This window comes from Lynx canadensis, chromosome A2, assembly GCF_007474595.2.
Source record: "Lynx canadensis isolate LIC74 chromosome A2, mLynCan4.pri.v2, whole genome shotgun sequence".
NCBI lineage: Eukaryota > Metazoa > Chordata > Mammalia > Carnivora > Felidae > Lynx > Lynx canadensis.
Window position 1 is genome coordinate 24,809,245 of NC_044304.2, and position 13,818 is coordinate 24,823,062.

General features: G+C 44.0%; 1 protein-coding gene across 3 annotated transcripts in view; it reads right to left on the reverse strand.

The window, feature by feature from the left end:
* ARHGEF3 (Rho guanine nucleotide exchange factor 3) overlaps positions 1–13,818 on the reverse strand; it is a 269,708-nt gene that overhangs the window by 57,906 nt on the left and 197,984 nt on the right. Inside the window, exon 1 of one of the 3 annotated variants that reach the window (XM_030307060.2) lies at positions 13,431–13,677. The exons of the other annotated variants lie outside the window; for them this stretch is intronic. Within the exon in view, the coding sequence (XP_030162920.1) occupies positions 13,431–13,526 (96 nt within the window). The 5' untranslated portion in view covers positions 13,527–13,677. Of the gene's footprint in view, positions 1–13,430; positions 13,678–13,818 lie in introns of those variants that run through there. 3 annotated transcript variants of the gene reach the window in all.

Here is a 13,818-nt window from a genome sequence, read left to right on the forward strand (position 1 = left end):
AAAGCTCATAACAAACACTGGCTCTCAGTGCTGTTCATTTGCAGCCTTGAAACATAGTGATTACGTGTTATTTCTAAGTCTGAGCAATTAATATGCTACCAGATGTATCATTATCTACAGCCTATTAAAATTCAGAAGGCTGCAAATTTGAAAAAGAGTGTGTCACACACAGGACAGAGGAGGCAGAGGCTCGGAGACCCGCTCAGCTCCCCACCTCACTTGAAGCTCATTTCAATCACAAAGTCGCAAGAGAGAAAATGAATAGACAATGGCAGTCGACTTAAAAGAGAAGAAGTAGGTACAAACCTGTGATCTGTTTGGTTTTGTAAAAAAAATGCTGGAGATTCAGTGGTAAGGGATGCAAATGAAAGTTTCCAGAGAAGACAAAGGCAGTTTTGTGGTAAAAGAAAAATGTTATTTATTGTGGTAGAAAGGGGCGAAGTTCCCATGAGTCTTTCAGCTCAAGCCATCTAGAGATGGGAGGGCTCCTTTGGAAGGACCACATGGGGCCTAACCTGGCAAGAGTTCCCTGGAAAAGTTTCCCTAAGTACCCTCAGGGATCGTGGGAAAGTCTCCTTCACTGGCCAGGCGCTCCTGCTCCTCCTGCCCCACCATTTGGGGTCAGGCTCTGGGGTTGCTCCTGAATTTACAAAGCAGGGCTGCACAGAATGATGTCAGGGGCAGCAAAGCCTCCAGAATTGTTAAGAAATTGCATCCTGCGAGGTTCCCTACCTACACAGATTCTAGCAATTTTCTAGAAACAGAGAAGTCGTCCCATACCTGACCCAGGTGTGACTCCTCTCTTCTGACTGTCAAATGGAGACAATGGGGAACCCCTAGGTGGGGAGGAGGAGACACCAAGAACCGTGGAGTCCCTCTGTTCCAGGTGCCGGTACACACACACTCATCTGTATCAGACAACAACTCCATCACCTCATTTTTTTTAGAAAAGGAAGCAGGTGTTCAGAGAAGTAAAGTGACTTGCCCTAAGTCATGCTCAGTAATTAATTAATTGGCAGAGCTGAAATTCAAATTCAAATCTGACTTGAATGGCTTCCCTGCCACCCCCTATACTGGCTTCCCGGAAAACACAACTTCTTCTTATATCGTAACAGCAACAATACTGATGGTGGCTTCGTGCCAGGCTGTGACAAAGTGCTTTCTATGCGTGGTTTCTTTGACTTCTCTTAAGTTAGGACTATTAGCAAACTCATTTTGCAAAGCAGGCAACTGAGGCTCAGAGGGGTTAAGAACCTTTCCTAAAGTCACACAGCCAGCGTACACAGTCAGTGGCAGAGCCAGGACTGAGCCCAAGGCTGCTCCTCAGTAAGATCTGCATTCTTAACCCCAGCACTGCTCACTCCCTAAGCCCTGGGGGAACCCTGACCAAAATAAACATGGTAGAGGCAGGACAATGGAGACTGAGGCAGGAAATGGAAAACTTGAAGCTGTTCATTCAACATCCGAGCCCTGTCCCTCTGGAATCAGGAGCCCCTCTTGGCTTCCCCCCAGCATCTTAGAGGCCCAGCCAGGTACACAGGTGCCCTGCTCATGTGCCCCTAGTGGGCACTGCCCTCTGTGAAGACCCACCTGGGGAATGGTGTTGTGAGCATCCAGCATCAGGGGGCTCACTGGAGGACCACCCCCTAGTACTGCCCCCCTCCCAGTCTGTGAGATTGCCTGCTTCCCCATTCCTCTTTCTGCCGATTGACAGTCACTTGTCTGTATGTCAGGGTTCGGAATGACTCGGTCAAACTCAAGTACACAGTTCCTTGAGGACAGAAAGCACGCCTTTCTCTTTTACACTCAGGAGAAATTATTGAGTAGAGTCTGGTCTCAATAAATATTTACTGACAATCCAAGAGCAATAGGGGTCATTTTTAGTCGTTCGGCTCTTCACCAAGTTGTATCCATCATGCTATGGAATTTCCCCACATTTATAACAAAGGATCTATTTATAATCAAAGTGCCCTGCTAATGAATAGGGCAGGAAGGACTCCCAAAGCAACCTAATCCTCCTCACCTGCCCCGGGTCTGTCTCTGTGGTTGGAGCTTGGTTAAGATTCCCAGATGATGCACGTCAGGTGGGAGCCAGCCTTTAGGAGGGATGACACATTCCTCATCTCCCATGACTGGGGCGCCTCTCTACCCTGAGCTCACACCCCACTCCCTGCTTGAAAGCCATTCTGGGAACATCAGTAAACCATACTAGATTTTTTTTTTCATCCTGCCTGGCAGGAATGAACGTGAATCTTGCCAGTGTGCTTGGAACATCTTTTGTTTTTTTAAAAAATAATGGCCAGTGCCAACTCGAATCCCTGGGAACTTGGGTGGGTATTTCCTACAAAGGAAAGAGTGACCTTCCAGCAGACCCCTTGATAGGGATGACCAGCCACAGCTTCCACTCAACTGATGCACACTGAAAATAGATGCTGTTGCTGTGGACCATTTGCTCTGTGGAAGCCCTCTGTGTGTTCATTTAATCTTCACAGTACACTTGGAAATTCTCACAGAGGAGGAAACTGAGGCTCAGAGGATGAGTCACTGTCCAAGACCTCCTGGCTCATAAGTGGCCAACTTGAGATTCAAGCTTGGCTCAGTCCACCCCTCAAATCGAAGTTCCTAACCACTAGCCTCTATGGCTGCCCCAACATAAAATACAATCTTGCTCAATCCTTCCCTAAGGGTGAGGGGGAAAAGGAAGAACATGGGTTAAATGATTTCAGCTGGAACTTTGGGACTTTGAAGCTTTGAAAAGAAAAAAAAGATTTGTGTTCTTAGGATAGAAATCCAATTTTTGTTTTTAATTTGCTAACATCTAGTCCAGGATAATTTTCTATGACACATTAAAGCCCATCTTTATCTGTTTAAAAATCTTAATATCTGAAATCTGGGTCCTATGCTCAAAGTCCAAATTTAAGATTTAGTCTATAAGCAGCTATACTCAAGCTCAGGAACCTATTGCTGCAGAAGGGCTCTCAGAACACACTGAATGCACTATTTCCAAACTCTTGGTACCACTGTGACGATTTTTTAGCCAATGTATATACCGCGTGAACTACTACATATGTAATGTTTCCTTAAATTACTTATTTTTTACTTAAGTAAACATATTATAAAAATAAATGCTATCACTGCGCCTGCCATAAATAGAAACTAACTTTAAAAAATGAACCCAATTGTTAAATTCTTGTTAGATACTGTTGCTTGCCTGAAGCTTCTAAGACTGAGGCTTGAGCTTTGTTAAAAGGAGGAATTAACAAGTGATAGAAAGGTGTTAAAGACACACTAACTCTAAACTAAGACTTTCTCTGCAGCATGATCAGAAGGATCAGAAGAATAAGAAGAGAACTGAAAAAGAGAAAATGAGTCAAAATTATTATTTTGTGTCTCGTCTCTGTATCCCCTTGTTCCTGTATCATTTGGGCGACCACAAATGGTAGGAAACCCACCTTCTGGGAAAAAAATATCTAAGCCAGTCTTCTCATTCCAGAAACAAAGACTCTGAGGTCTTCTCTGAGCCTCTACTTGTGTCCTGTCTCCAGCTAGTAGGGAGGCTCTTGTAAGAACCAGCTTAGAAATAAATGCTGTGAAAGAAATTCAGATTTAAGCATTTAGGAGTCCTTCAAAGCAAGTCCCCATTCCTTGATGCTGAGCCAGAGCAAAGTTCACTCTCCTCAGTCCTTAGAGCCCGGGCACATAGCATTCAGAAACTGACAAGAGAAAACAAGTCCTCTTTTCGGATGTGCTGTCTTTCAAAACCGTCCAATTTAAGCCACTATCAAACAGCTGAGGCGGAAGGAGATGGCTTTGCACCATGCGCCTGTGGCCAACACTTAAGTTACCATCAACTTTTTTGCCTTTTGTAAATAGTCTGTTTCCTTCTTCACCATGGTTTCAGACCCCTTCTGCAAGACCACACCCAGAAGCACCCAAGGCAACCACCAACCAGCAAGGGAGATGGTTGAAGGTGTGTGAGAACGAACAAGACCAAAAACCTAACAGGATACTAACGAGCCACCGGCACCCCTCCCCACCCGTGCAAAGTCAAACACAAGAATAGTCTTCACCAGTGACCTTTAATTATCTTCTCTGTATTTGCCTGGGGTCGTTCTTGACATGCCTGCGTCACTTAGGGATTATGAAATGCTAGCATTTCAATGTAAGATAACACACTTGAGAGGGACTCTAGCACTGACCTTGTGTTGGAGCCAGAAAGCACACAGAGAGAAGGCTTCTATCACTTGTCCCCCTTTGGGCCGTCAGGCCTGTAGATCTATCTCTTTCCACCCACTGGCTGCTTCCCTCTTCCCTTCTGTGGCTTCTTCCTCCAGGAAGACTCCAGACTTCCAAATCTGACAATGGTGGCACCTGCTAAACATTTTTTATATATTTTCCAAGGTCCTGACACAGGCTCTTAGTTTTATTTCATTCAGGTTGCCAACTTCTCTTGGTATCTACGGAAACCGTCCCCTCGGGGGAAGTGCTCTATTTCTCCTTACCATTTAATTAGCACCTCTGCTGCAAACATTAGATCTGCAGAGCTCAGGCAGACATCTTTTTAAGGGATGTCCTCTACACGTACAGAAGTTTCTGTTTAGCCATTTTTTGTGGGCTTCTTGTTTCACAGCAATCTCACATTAAATATAAAGTAAGCTTGGGGTGCCTGGGTGTCTCAGTAGGTTGAGCGTCTGACTTCGGCTCAGGTCATGATCTCACGGCTCGTGAGTTCGAGCCCTGCGTTGGGCTCTGTGCTGACAGCTCGGAACCTGGAGCCTGCTTCAGATTCTGTGTCTCCCTCTCTCTCTGCCCCTAACCCACTCGCATTCTGTCTCTGTCTCTCTCAAAAAATAAATAAACATTAAAAAAATTTTTAAATATAAAGTAGGCTTTGCACTTGAATCTGAAGTGCAGGCCAAGGGATGGGTCCACCAGCCCACTGGCTCCCAGGTGAGGTCACCGCATGCAGTGTTCTTTAATCGACTTCACTTTGAAAACCCCCCAAATAGTGCTGCTTACCACCAACCTCATTCAGGAACATGACTGGGTTAAGCCAACACTGCAGTGTGCCAACAGGTCAAGGCTGGACAAGGAGGCGACAATATTTTGGACCTGCCTCCTCATCTCTCTGAATCTCTTGTTTCTTCAGTTGACAAACAAAAAGCACAGTCCTTGCCTTGCTCAGCTCCCTCAGCCAGTGCAAGGTTCAAAGGAGACAGTGCAAGTGAAAACCCCTGACTGCTATCTGAACACAGGGCAGCACTGCTGTGAATTTAGTAAGCGCAATGAGAGAGGGAGGGAGAGGGTGTGCCGACTGAACCTCCCTTCCCCGACTTCTCTACATCTCATGCACATATGTACACATTTAAATTGGTTACATCATGTGTGTCATTATGCTCACGCTTTTTCCTTTTTATGTTTTACAAGAACATTAAGGTATTTCTGTTAGCTAGTGTGTAATGGCTCAAATGCCATCGATCCCTGTGCCAGAGGCCACGGTACGTGGAGCCATTCTCTCATTATAGGTCGGTTCGTTGGCTTTTCTGTTAGAAACAAGTAGGGAAGGATGCTAAACTGAAGTCAGACAACCGACTTCAAGCTTTAGTTCTGCTATGACCAGCTGTGTGATCTTAGGAAAATTATTGAATCTCTCCGATTCTTGGGATCCTCATCTTTAAAACAGGGATAATTATACTCCAGTGAGGAAAAGACTATAAAAATGCTTTGAAACCTATAAAATGCACAAGCATATAACATGACAATTATTGCAAATAATGTCATTATGAACAGCTTTGAATAGTATTTTCCTCCCTAAGAGCTGGAATACTGGGTCCAGAGATTTAAACATTTTCTGTGTTTTATTTTATTTTATTTTATTTTATTTTATTTTATTTTATTTTATTTTGTTGTTTTTTAAAGTTTATTTATTTTGAGAGAGAGAGACAAAGAGAGCACGCATGCTGGGGAGGGACAGAGAGGGAGACTGAGAGAGAATCTCAAGCGGTCTCCAATGTGGGGCTCAAACCCATAAGCTGAGATCATGACCTGAACTGAAAAAGTCAGATGCTTAGCCAACTGAGCCACCCAAGTACCTTTTTTTGTGTGTTAATATATACTGACAAGTCCCCTCATTACCCCAAAGAAGATTGTTATTCCTTGCAACATCCCCAGGACTGGGTTCTATCATGTCTTTAAAATATTTGTGACATCACTTAGGTATGAAACAGCACCTTATTATTGTACTTGCCTTTTGCACTTCTATAATTTCTATTAGAGTGAACATTTTAAATAATGTTTACTTTCACAGTTCCTTGTGCATGAATTATTAGTGTCTTTTTTGTTCATTTATCAAAGGACATCTTGGAGGGTTCTTTTACATTTGTATAAATTACTTATATGACAAAGACATTAATCTTCAGTCTGTCATCTCTATTTCAAAAGTCTTTTTCAATGTATTAGTCTACTTCTCTTGTCTAAGGAAGCACATTAAACATAACAGAAATCTTGGTTTGTTGATATAGCACTATATAGTATGTCTCTGGGCTGATCAATACTCAAGATTTCCAGGCACCCTGAGGATGTCCGGTGGAAACAAGCAAGGAAGAGAAAGAGATTGGACAGTAAGTCCCATTTGGAAAAGTTACAGGAACCAGGATGTCTAGCCAAGAGAAACAAGCACCTGGGGGAAGAGTGTGTTTGTGTGTGTGTGTGTGTGTGTGTGTGTGTGTGTGTGTATGTATACATGCATACATATGCATGTGTGTGTGCAGAGTGGGAGTAGATGGGGAGAGAGAACAAATATTTAAGGAGATAACACATGAGAAAATATTCCTGTATATTATTCAGTTGCAGAAAGCAATGTTATAATTAAGACGGGATTTTTTCATGATCCACACTGAACAAAGATGGAGTGTACAGGCTCAGAAGGTAATGAGCTCTCTGTCTCTGGAGATGTTTAAGCAGAGACTGAATGGCCCCAGCACTGGGCTCCATGTTCTCAACAGGCCTTTCCCACTCTAAGGTTCTCGAATGCAATGACCCTGGGTCATTTCCTGAAGGCTACTTTTGTTTGTGTTTCATAAATCCCCGGAAAAAAAAAAAAGAGCCTGTTTTGCTACTCCTTACCTCTTCATCTTAAGAGCCAGAGGAGGAAAAAAAAAAAAGTCCAGTGACTTTACCGTTAAGGTTTCTGGTTCTGCTCCAATTAACTGAAGTTTAGTAATAATCGGGGCTGCCTTCTCACAAAAGAATACAATGGCTCAAACACAGAAGGTGTAGACACAAGTGTTTCTAGACTTAAAAAGAACCCTCCTTTCCCAGCCAGATGAAAGTTCAGACGCCTTTCTTGATTAACGTGTGACATAGCCTCTTTTAAGCTAATAAACAGTGTCAATTCATTAAAAATGAAAGGCATTAGAAACCACTGGCCTTCATTCTTGACAGTCCATGAGCCAAGATGAAAATACATGGCAATGCAGTTACAGCAATTTCCTCATTTTGTGTGTGACCTGTACACATTACCAATGCTGACAAATTATGGCAGGCAATTGCATGCATACATCACAAATGAAGTAGCTCTTCTAGATATACTCACGCCATTAATAACAATTACATGTGCACCGGGCTTTGCAAAAATTAGGATATGGTCAGTAATTTATTTTCATTCAGTTGTTATGAAAACAGTGGCAACAGTCCAGGATTTTATAGGCAGTTTCAGAGTGTCTTGAGAAAATGACACAATTTGCAAGTATCCAGATGGCAGTCAGGGCCTTCCAGTTATTTGGTTTAGGTGGAAGGCTGGTGGTTAACGCAGATAAGCAAAATGACTAATTGCAGAACTAACAGTGCCACCTCCACAGAGCTGAGCATGCGGAATTCTGCCAAAGACCAGCTCCTTGGTGTTGAGAAACACAGAACGGAAGTTACCCAAACCCTCCCCAAATGGAGGCTTGCAAATTCCCGCTCCTTTGGGTTGTAGCCATTCTATGAAGTGAACTGCCAGAAGCACTGAGTGATGGTGGGGTCTTCTATCCAGACACCCAGAAAAAGTAGGCTTTTGACTGTGAGGCTATTTGCTCCAGCAAGCAGGTTCATCCTTCATGTGTTTTGTGGTGAGGAGACCAGTGATTTAGTCATTTGGACGCAACGTGATGTGGTTGGGAAAGTACAGCTTCGGGGCCAGACTGGGGTGTGAATCTTGGCTCTTCCACTTAGTAGCTTAGCCATCCTGGAAAGGCTACTACCCAGCTCCGGGTCTCAGTTTCTTCTCCCAAAAGGGACCAGTACACCAACCTTATAGGAGTGTTGTGGGGATAAAGAGAAGACCTGCAATGAGGCCCTGCTATCTGTAACACAACACTCAGAAAATTGGATGGTGATCATTAATTAAAAATGTTTGAGGAATCTTTTCAAGGTGCAGAAGTCTCAATGATGATGATGCTATTTATTGGACATTTACTATACACGAAGCACTGGGCTAAGTGCTATACATGAATCATCTCATTGACCCTCACTATGGTCCTAGAAGGTGGAATTATCATCAACCCCATTTTAACACTGAGGAAAACAGGGCTTAGGGAGGCAGAGTAGCTTGTCCACGGTGATACCACTAGCAGGTGATGGCATTAGGACTCAGTCTAGAGTTGATACCCTGAACATACTCAAATGTACATGTGTACAGTGAATATGCTTTTCTCCAATATATCTATTCCTAGTTCATGTACATCCTATCCTGGAAGCCAAGACGCCATCTGAACAAGCCTCAGAATCATGGCTGGATGACCATAACCAGATGCTACCAGCAAGCAACGGCCTTTACCCCTGGTAACTCCATGTTACTCCCCTCCCAGCAAGATCTGAAGTCACATGATTCATGGAGTCAACTTGTTTAGTCACTTGAAGAACTACCAGGATTCTAACTGCAACAACTCCTCAGAACTATTTCCATGCAGTTGGTTATATATACTATCAGTTCAACACTACACGATACAGATTCCAAGAAATGTATACATTACTGGAAACCATTTGACTTCTTTAGCTCTCCAGCTGGCATGCAAGGAGTTGAGCCCCAGGTGCATACAATTTTCAAGTCCACATGTGGACTGACTGGGGCATAAATTATGGCAGGGGCATAGGGTTCACCTCAGTTCCATAAAGCACTCGTGATTATATACTTAAAAGAAAATATTTTAAAGCATTTTATGTGTCTGTTAAGTATTCATTCCCTTCCCTCTTTCTTCACAGAGGTAAACACCCTTAGATGCCACAAGGTACACTGTATGAAATGCTGGACTAAATCCATCAGGAAACCTGGCATCGGCTCTCAGTTTAGCTGCCGATTTTCTTCATGGCTTTCTGTAAGTCACCTCCCCTCAGTGTCTTTATTCATAAAGTGAGGGAAAAAATATGTACTTTATGTTAACCCTACAACATGGCTTAGGTCTCAAGTGAGACACTAGATGTGGTACTTAGGAGAGGAACAGAGCTCCGTCATTTCTAGATACACGTCATTCCAAGAGTCACACAAATATACTGGCTGAATCAAAATCAGATCATACACTTTTGAGAGAAAGGCAATGATTACAAATTCTGCTAACTAAATCTGGCCTAATCCTGACCAACATCTGAAATAGTGCATCTTAAAACTCAAAGCGAGCTGTCCATCAAATTTTCAGATATATTCTTAGAAAGAAAATAACAGAAACATCTCTTTGTATTATCATTAAAAATGAGATTGACCCCAAACTCTTAAAACCTTCTCACCAGGCTCCAGCATCCTTAGCCAACATATCCATTCATTTGAGCCACGTTTCTTTATATTTTTAATGTTTGTTTATTTTTGAGAGAGAGAGAAAGAAACAGAGCACGAGCAGGGGAGGGGCAGAGAGAGGGAGACACAGAATTCGAAGCAGACTCCAGGCTCCAAGCTGTGTCAGCACAGAACCCGATGCGGGACTTGAATTCACGAACCACAAGATCATGACCTGAGCTGAAGTTGGACACTTAACTGACTGAGCCACCTAGGTGCCCCAGAGCCTTCTTTCTTTAAAAATTATTTTTTAACGTTTACTCATTTTTGAGAGACAGAGAGAGACAGAGTATGAGTGGGGAAGGGGCAGAGAGAGAGGCAGAATCTGAAGCAGGCTCCAGGCTCTGAGCTGTCAGCACAGAGCCCGATGAGGGGCTCAAACTCACAAACTGCGAGATCGTGACCTGAGCCGAAGTCCGACGCTCAACCGACTGAGCCACCCAGGCGCCCCAGAGCCTTCTTTCTTTAAACGCAAACTTCACCATATGGAAATGGTGCCTTTAAACGTACAATCAGTGTAATTCATTAAGAGCTAACCGTTTTCCTTCTTGTGACTTGGTCAGGTGTTCAGAGGACCTAACATGCCTGGAAGGACCAGTCCCTCTTGGCATGGGAATAAGCGCCCAACAAATAAGAAAACAGATAAATTGAATGAAACTACATCAGTGATCAGAAGGAGCAAGCTTAACGATGCTTTTCTGGGAAAGTCTAGAGCCATGGACTAAAATGGACTAAGGTCCTTGGATTTCACAGTTAACAATTAGAGCAGGAAGATCTAGCTGGTTATGGGTATTAAAATTAAACACTTGCAACCCAACTCACATATCCATGCCATAAAGAAATACCAGATTAAGAAGCAGTATTGTATTAATATCATAATCCGTGCATAATACTTTTCATGTTTAAAATAAATATTTTTAAGAAAATATTTAAAGAAAATTAAATTTAAAAATACATCACCTTTTTCCTTTCACTGGAAACCATCGCCAAAATTTTAAAAATTACAAAGCATTTAAATCTCAAGTAGAAATTTTGTTATGATTTGAATTTAAGAGAATGTTTATTGTTGCAGATTTTCAACTCAAGTGTATGGTATCAGATGCACACCACTGCACACCAGGCCCTTCCCCGCAAGGCTTTCCTTGAGTGGCTTTCCCCAGCACGCCTGCTGCAACCTCAAGGAGCCATGCTAGAAGGCACTTGCCCATGCAGTGCTCCTCCCCACAGTAAATTCCAGAGGAATGGCCATTATATGTCCAAAGGGCACAGGTGCTTTGCTTCCTTTGAAGGTCAAAAAGCACTTTGGATAAGTCAGTTTTTCTCTTTATAACCACCTTATTTTTGGAAAAAAATTATCAATCTTAAAAAAGTACTTTCATAGGAATTAACAGTCAATGCTTAGCTTATAAACATGTGTATAATCATGTTTTTCAACAGGCATACCAGGGTATGCTGTTCTTCAAACACTTACAAATACTGATGACACCTGCTGGCAGAAAATATATTTTAGTTAATTGCTTATGGAGAAGTAAGGCCTACAAGGGTTGACTTATCTTTTGCATGGATAATGAAACCAGAAAACTACCCCCTAAATTCACTTCGGTTTCTTTTTCCAACTTTGCCTATCACCATTATCAGGAAATGAAGCTAGAAGGTGCATGTCACTGGACCCTTCTGCTTCAGGATGTATAGAGCATACATGATATTTCTGATTTAAACTACACACACACACACACACACACACACACACACACACACACACACTCCTCAATGGTGATACCTGAAAAATATTTACCATTTTCAAAATTGTCCCTCTCCCATCCTTACTGCCATACCAGGATATCCCCCAAAAAGGAAAATAAGTCACATTTTAAAATCTGTATCTGGCTACCATGAAGAAAACTAATATTTGACATTTGGTGATACATGTCTTTCCTCACATTTGTGACATACAGATATATTTATATTCTAAGTATATGAAAAGGTCAAGCAGATGAGTTTTACCTAAGCTTTTTGCCAAACTGCTCAGAAAACATAGGACTAAGGGATGGCAAGAAGGGACTGGTTAGGGTCGAGAGCTATTCTCACTATTCTTTCCTTTGATCCATTTCAACTTATTAAACTTGGTTATGATTTGCGTCCTTGAAAAGGAGTTTGAGGGGGCACTAGCTTCACTGCTCTTATATTCATTAAATTATGAAGTTCCTATGGAAAAATCATTATATCTATTCCAAGCCTGAACAACCTGAACTGTATGCTGGTGCTATCTTGTCAAAACTTACATAAAAATTCAAACACCATTAAGGCCATCACACTTCCACAGCTACTAGGAACAAAAACTCTTTGTGAAAATACACAACTGAGCTGGAGTGTGGGGTGGGGGTGGGGGTGAGAAGTTAGTTGTGCTCAGCTTACAGAAAGCTGATTACAACTGAAGACTGTTTGGAGTCTTGTCAGCTTGGAGCAGCTCTTGTTAGAGGCAATGAATCTTTGATGCTGTCCTCCCAAACATACATAATTCAGTGAGCCAAGTGCAACAGCTAAGTAGACCCAAGGGTGGTGGGTAGGTAGAGAACCCTTAAGAATGCTGCGACAAGGTCGGATGCACATCTGTCTCCAGACTTTCCCCAGTCGTGGTTGGGCACAGTGATGATCTCTCAGATACACACATGAGCAGCAGTGATGAGCTGGGTCCCGTGGGTTCCACTATAGCTCAGCCACAGCAAAGCTGTGGTCTAATGGAAGCAACTATATTCCCTAAGAACCTTAAAGACAAAGAAGGATGCTTTCTCTTCCAGTTGAACCCAGCCTTTTGAGCTCTTTGCCAGAGATATAACACACAGAAGTAAATGGCAAGACTAAATACAAGCCAGGAGGACTCCTTCACATCACCCTTAAGGCACTGGAAAGTTCCCTTTCAGAAAGATAATTGTTTCTAGTGTTCCAAGACAGCTTTCCACTGCCCTCAAGGAGTTTAATTCATTTTCGGGCTCCACGTACAAGACACTCAGACTACTCATTTAGCCCCCAGACTTCCAGCTGAATGACCCCAATGGCCACAGATGACAAGCAGAGGTGCCAGGTCCTGTCTTTGCTGCCAAACAACTGTGAGGTCAAGCCTGACAGGTGAGACGGCCCCCAAAGGCCTTCTCTTGCTTCCCAACCCAGGCAAGAGGAAGCCCAAGCTTGAAAGGTAGCTCTTGACTGACATCTGGGCCTAAGGATATAGTAAGAGAAAGTCCCTCTGTTGGGTCTAGACAGAAGACTGACAGCCTGAGAGCCCTGCAGGATGCGAGAGGCAAGGGCGAGGAGGCAGCTAGCTGCTCCCTGGCCAAGAGGAAGGGGGACAGGGATAGGGGAGGAGGCTCATGATGATCCACAGAGAAGGGGCAAAAAGGAGGCAGAGACAGAGAGTGAGACATGGAGGGAGACAGTGAGTGTGAGAAATGGGGAGAGGGAGAGGGATTCGCAGAAGCAGAGGGAGAGAAAGAAAGAGGAACACACCGAATGAAAGATGCAGGCAGAGAGAGACTGATACAGAGAGGGAGCCGAGGGACTGAGAGATGGAGACAGACAGAGGGACTGACAGATGGACCCAGAGAGGTCCAGGTGGAGACCCTACCTCGGCGTCCTTGACCGGACTGCTGGCTGGGGGTACCTCCAGGCTGCAGTTCGCCCTCTTGACCGTGAGGTAGAAGGGGTAATCCTTGGCCACCATGGTGGCTGCCGGGCCTGCTCTTTGGGATGTCACCGCTGACCCGAGGCGACTACAAAACTCCCAGGCGAAAGGGGGCCCCAGCTTCACGGTGCCCGGCGGCAGTGGCGGCACGGAGACTGACAGCCGGCTTCTTGCCGGGTGGGACCGACTCGGCTCTCCGGCTGAAGGGGGGCGGAGCCTAGTGCGGGCCCACCCACCTGGGGCGGGGCGGGCACCGTCTCGGCCCCGCCCCCGCGCGTCCTTGGAACGCCCAGGTACCGCCCCGCGGAAACGCCCCAGCGAGGAGAGGGAC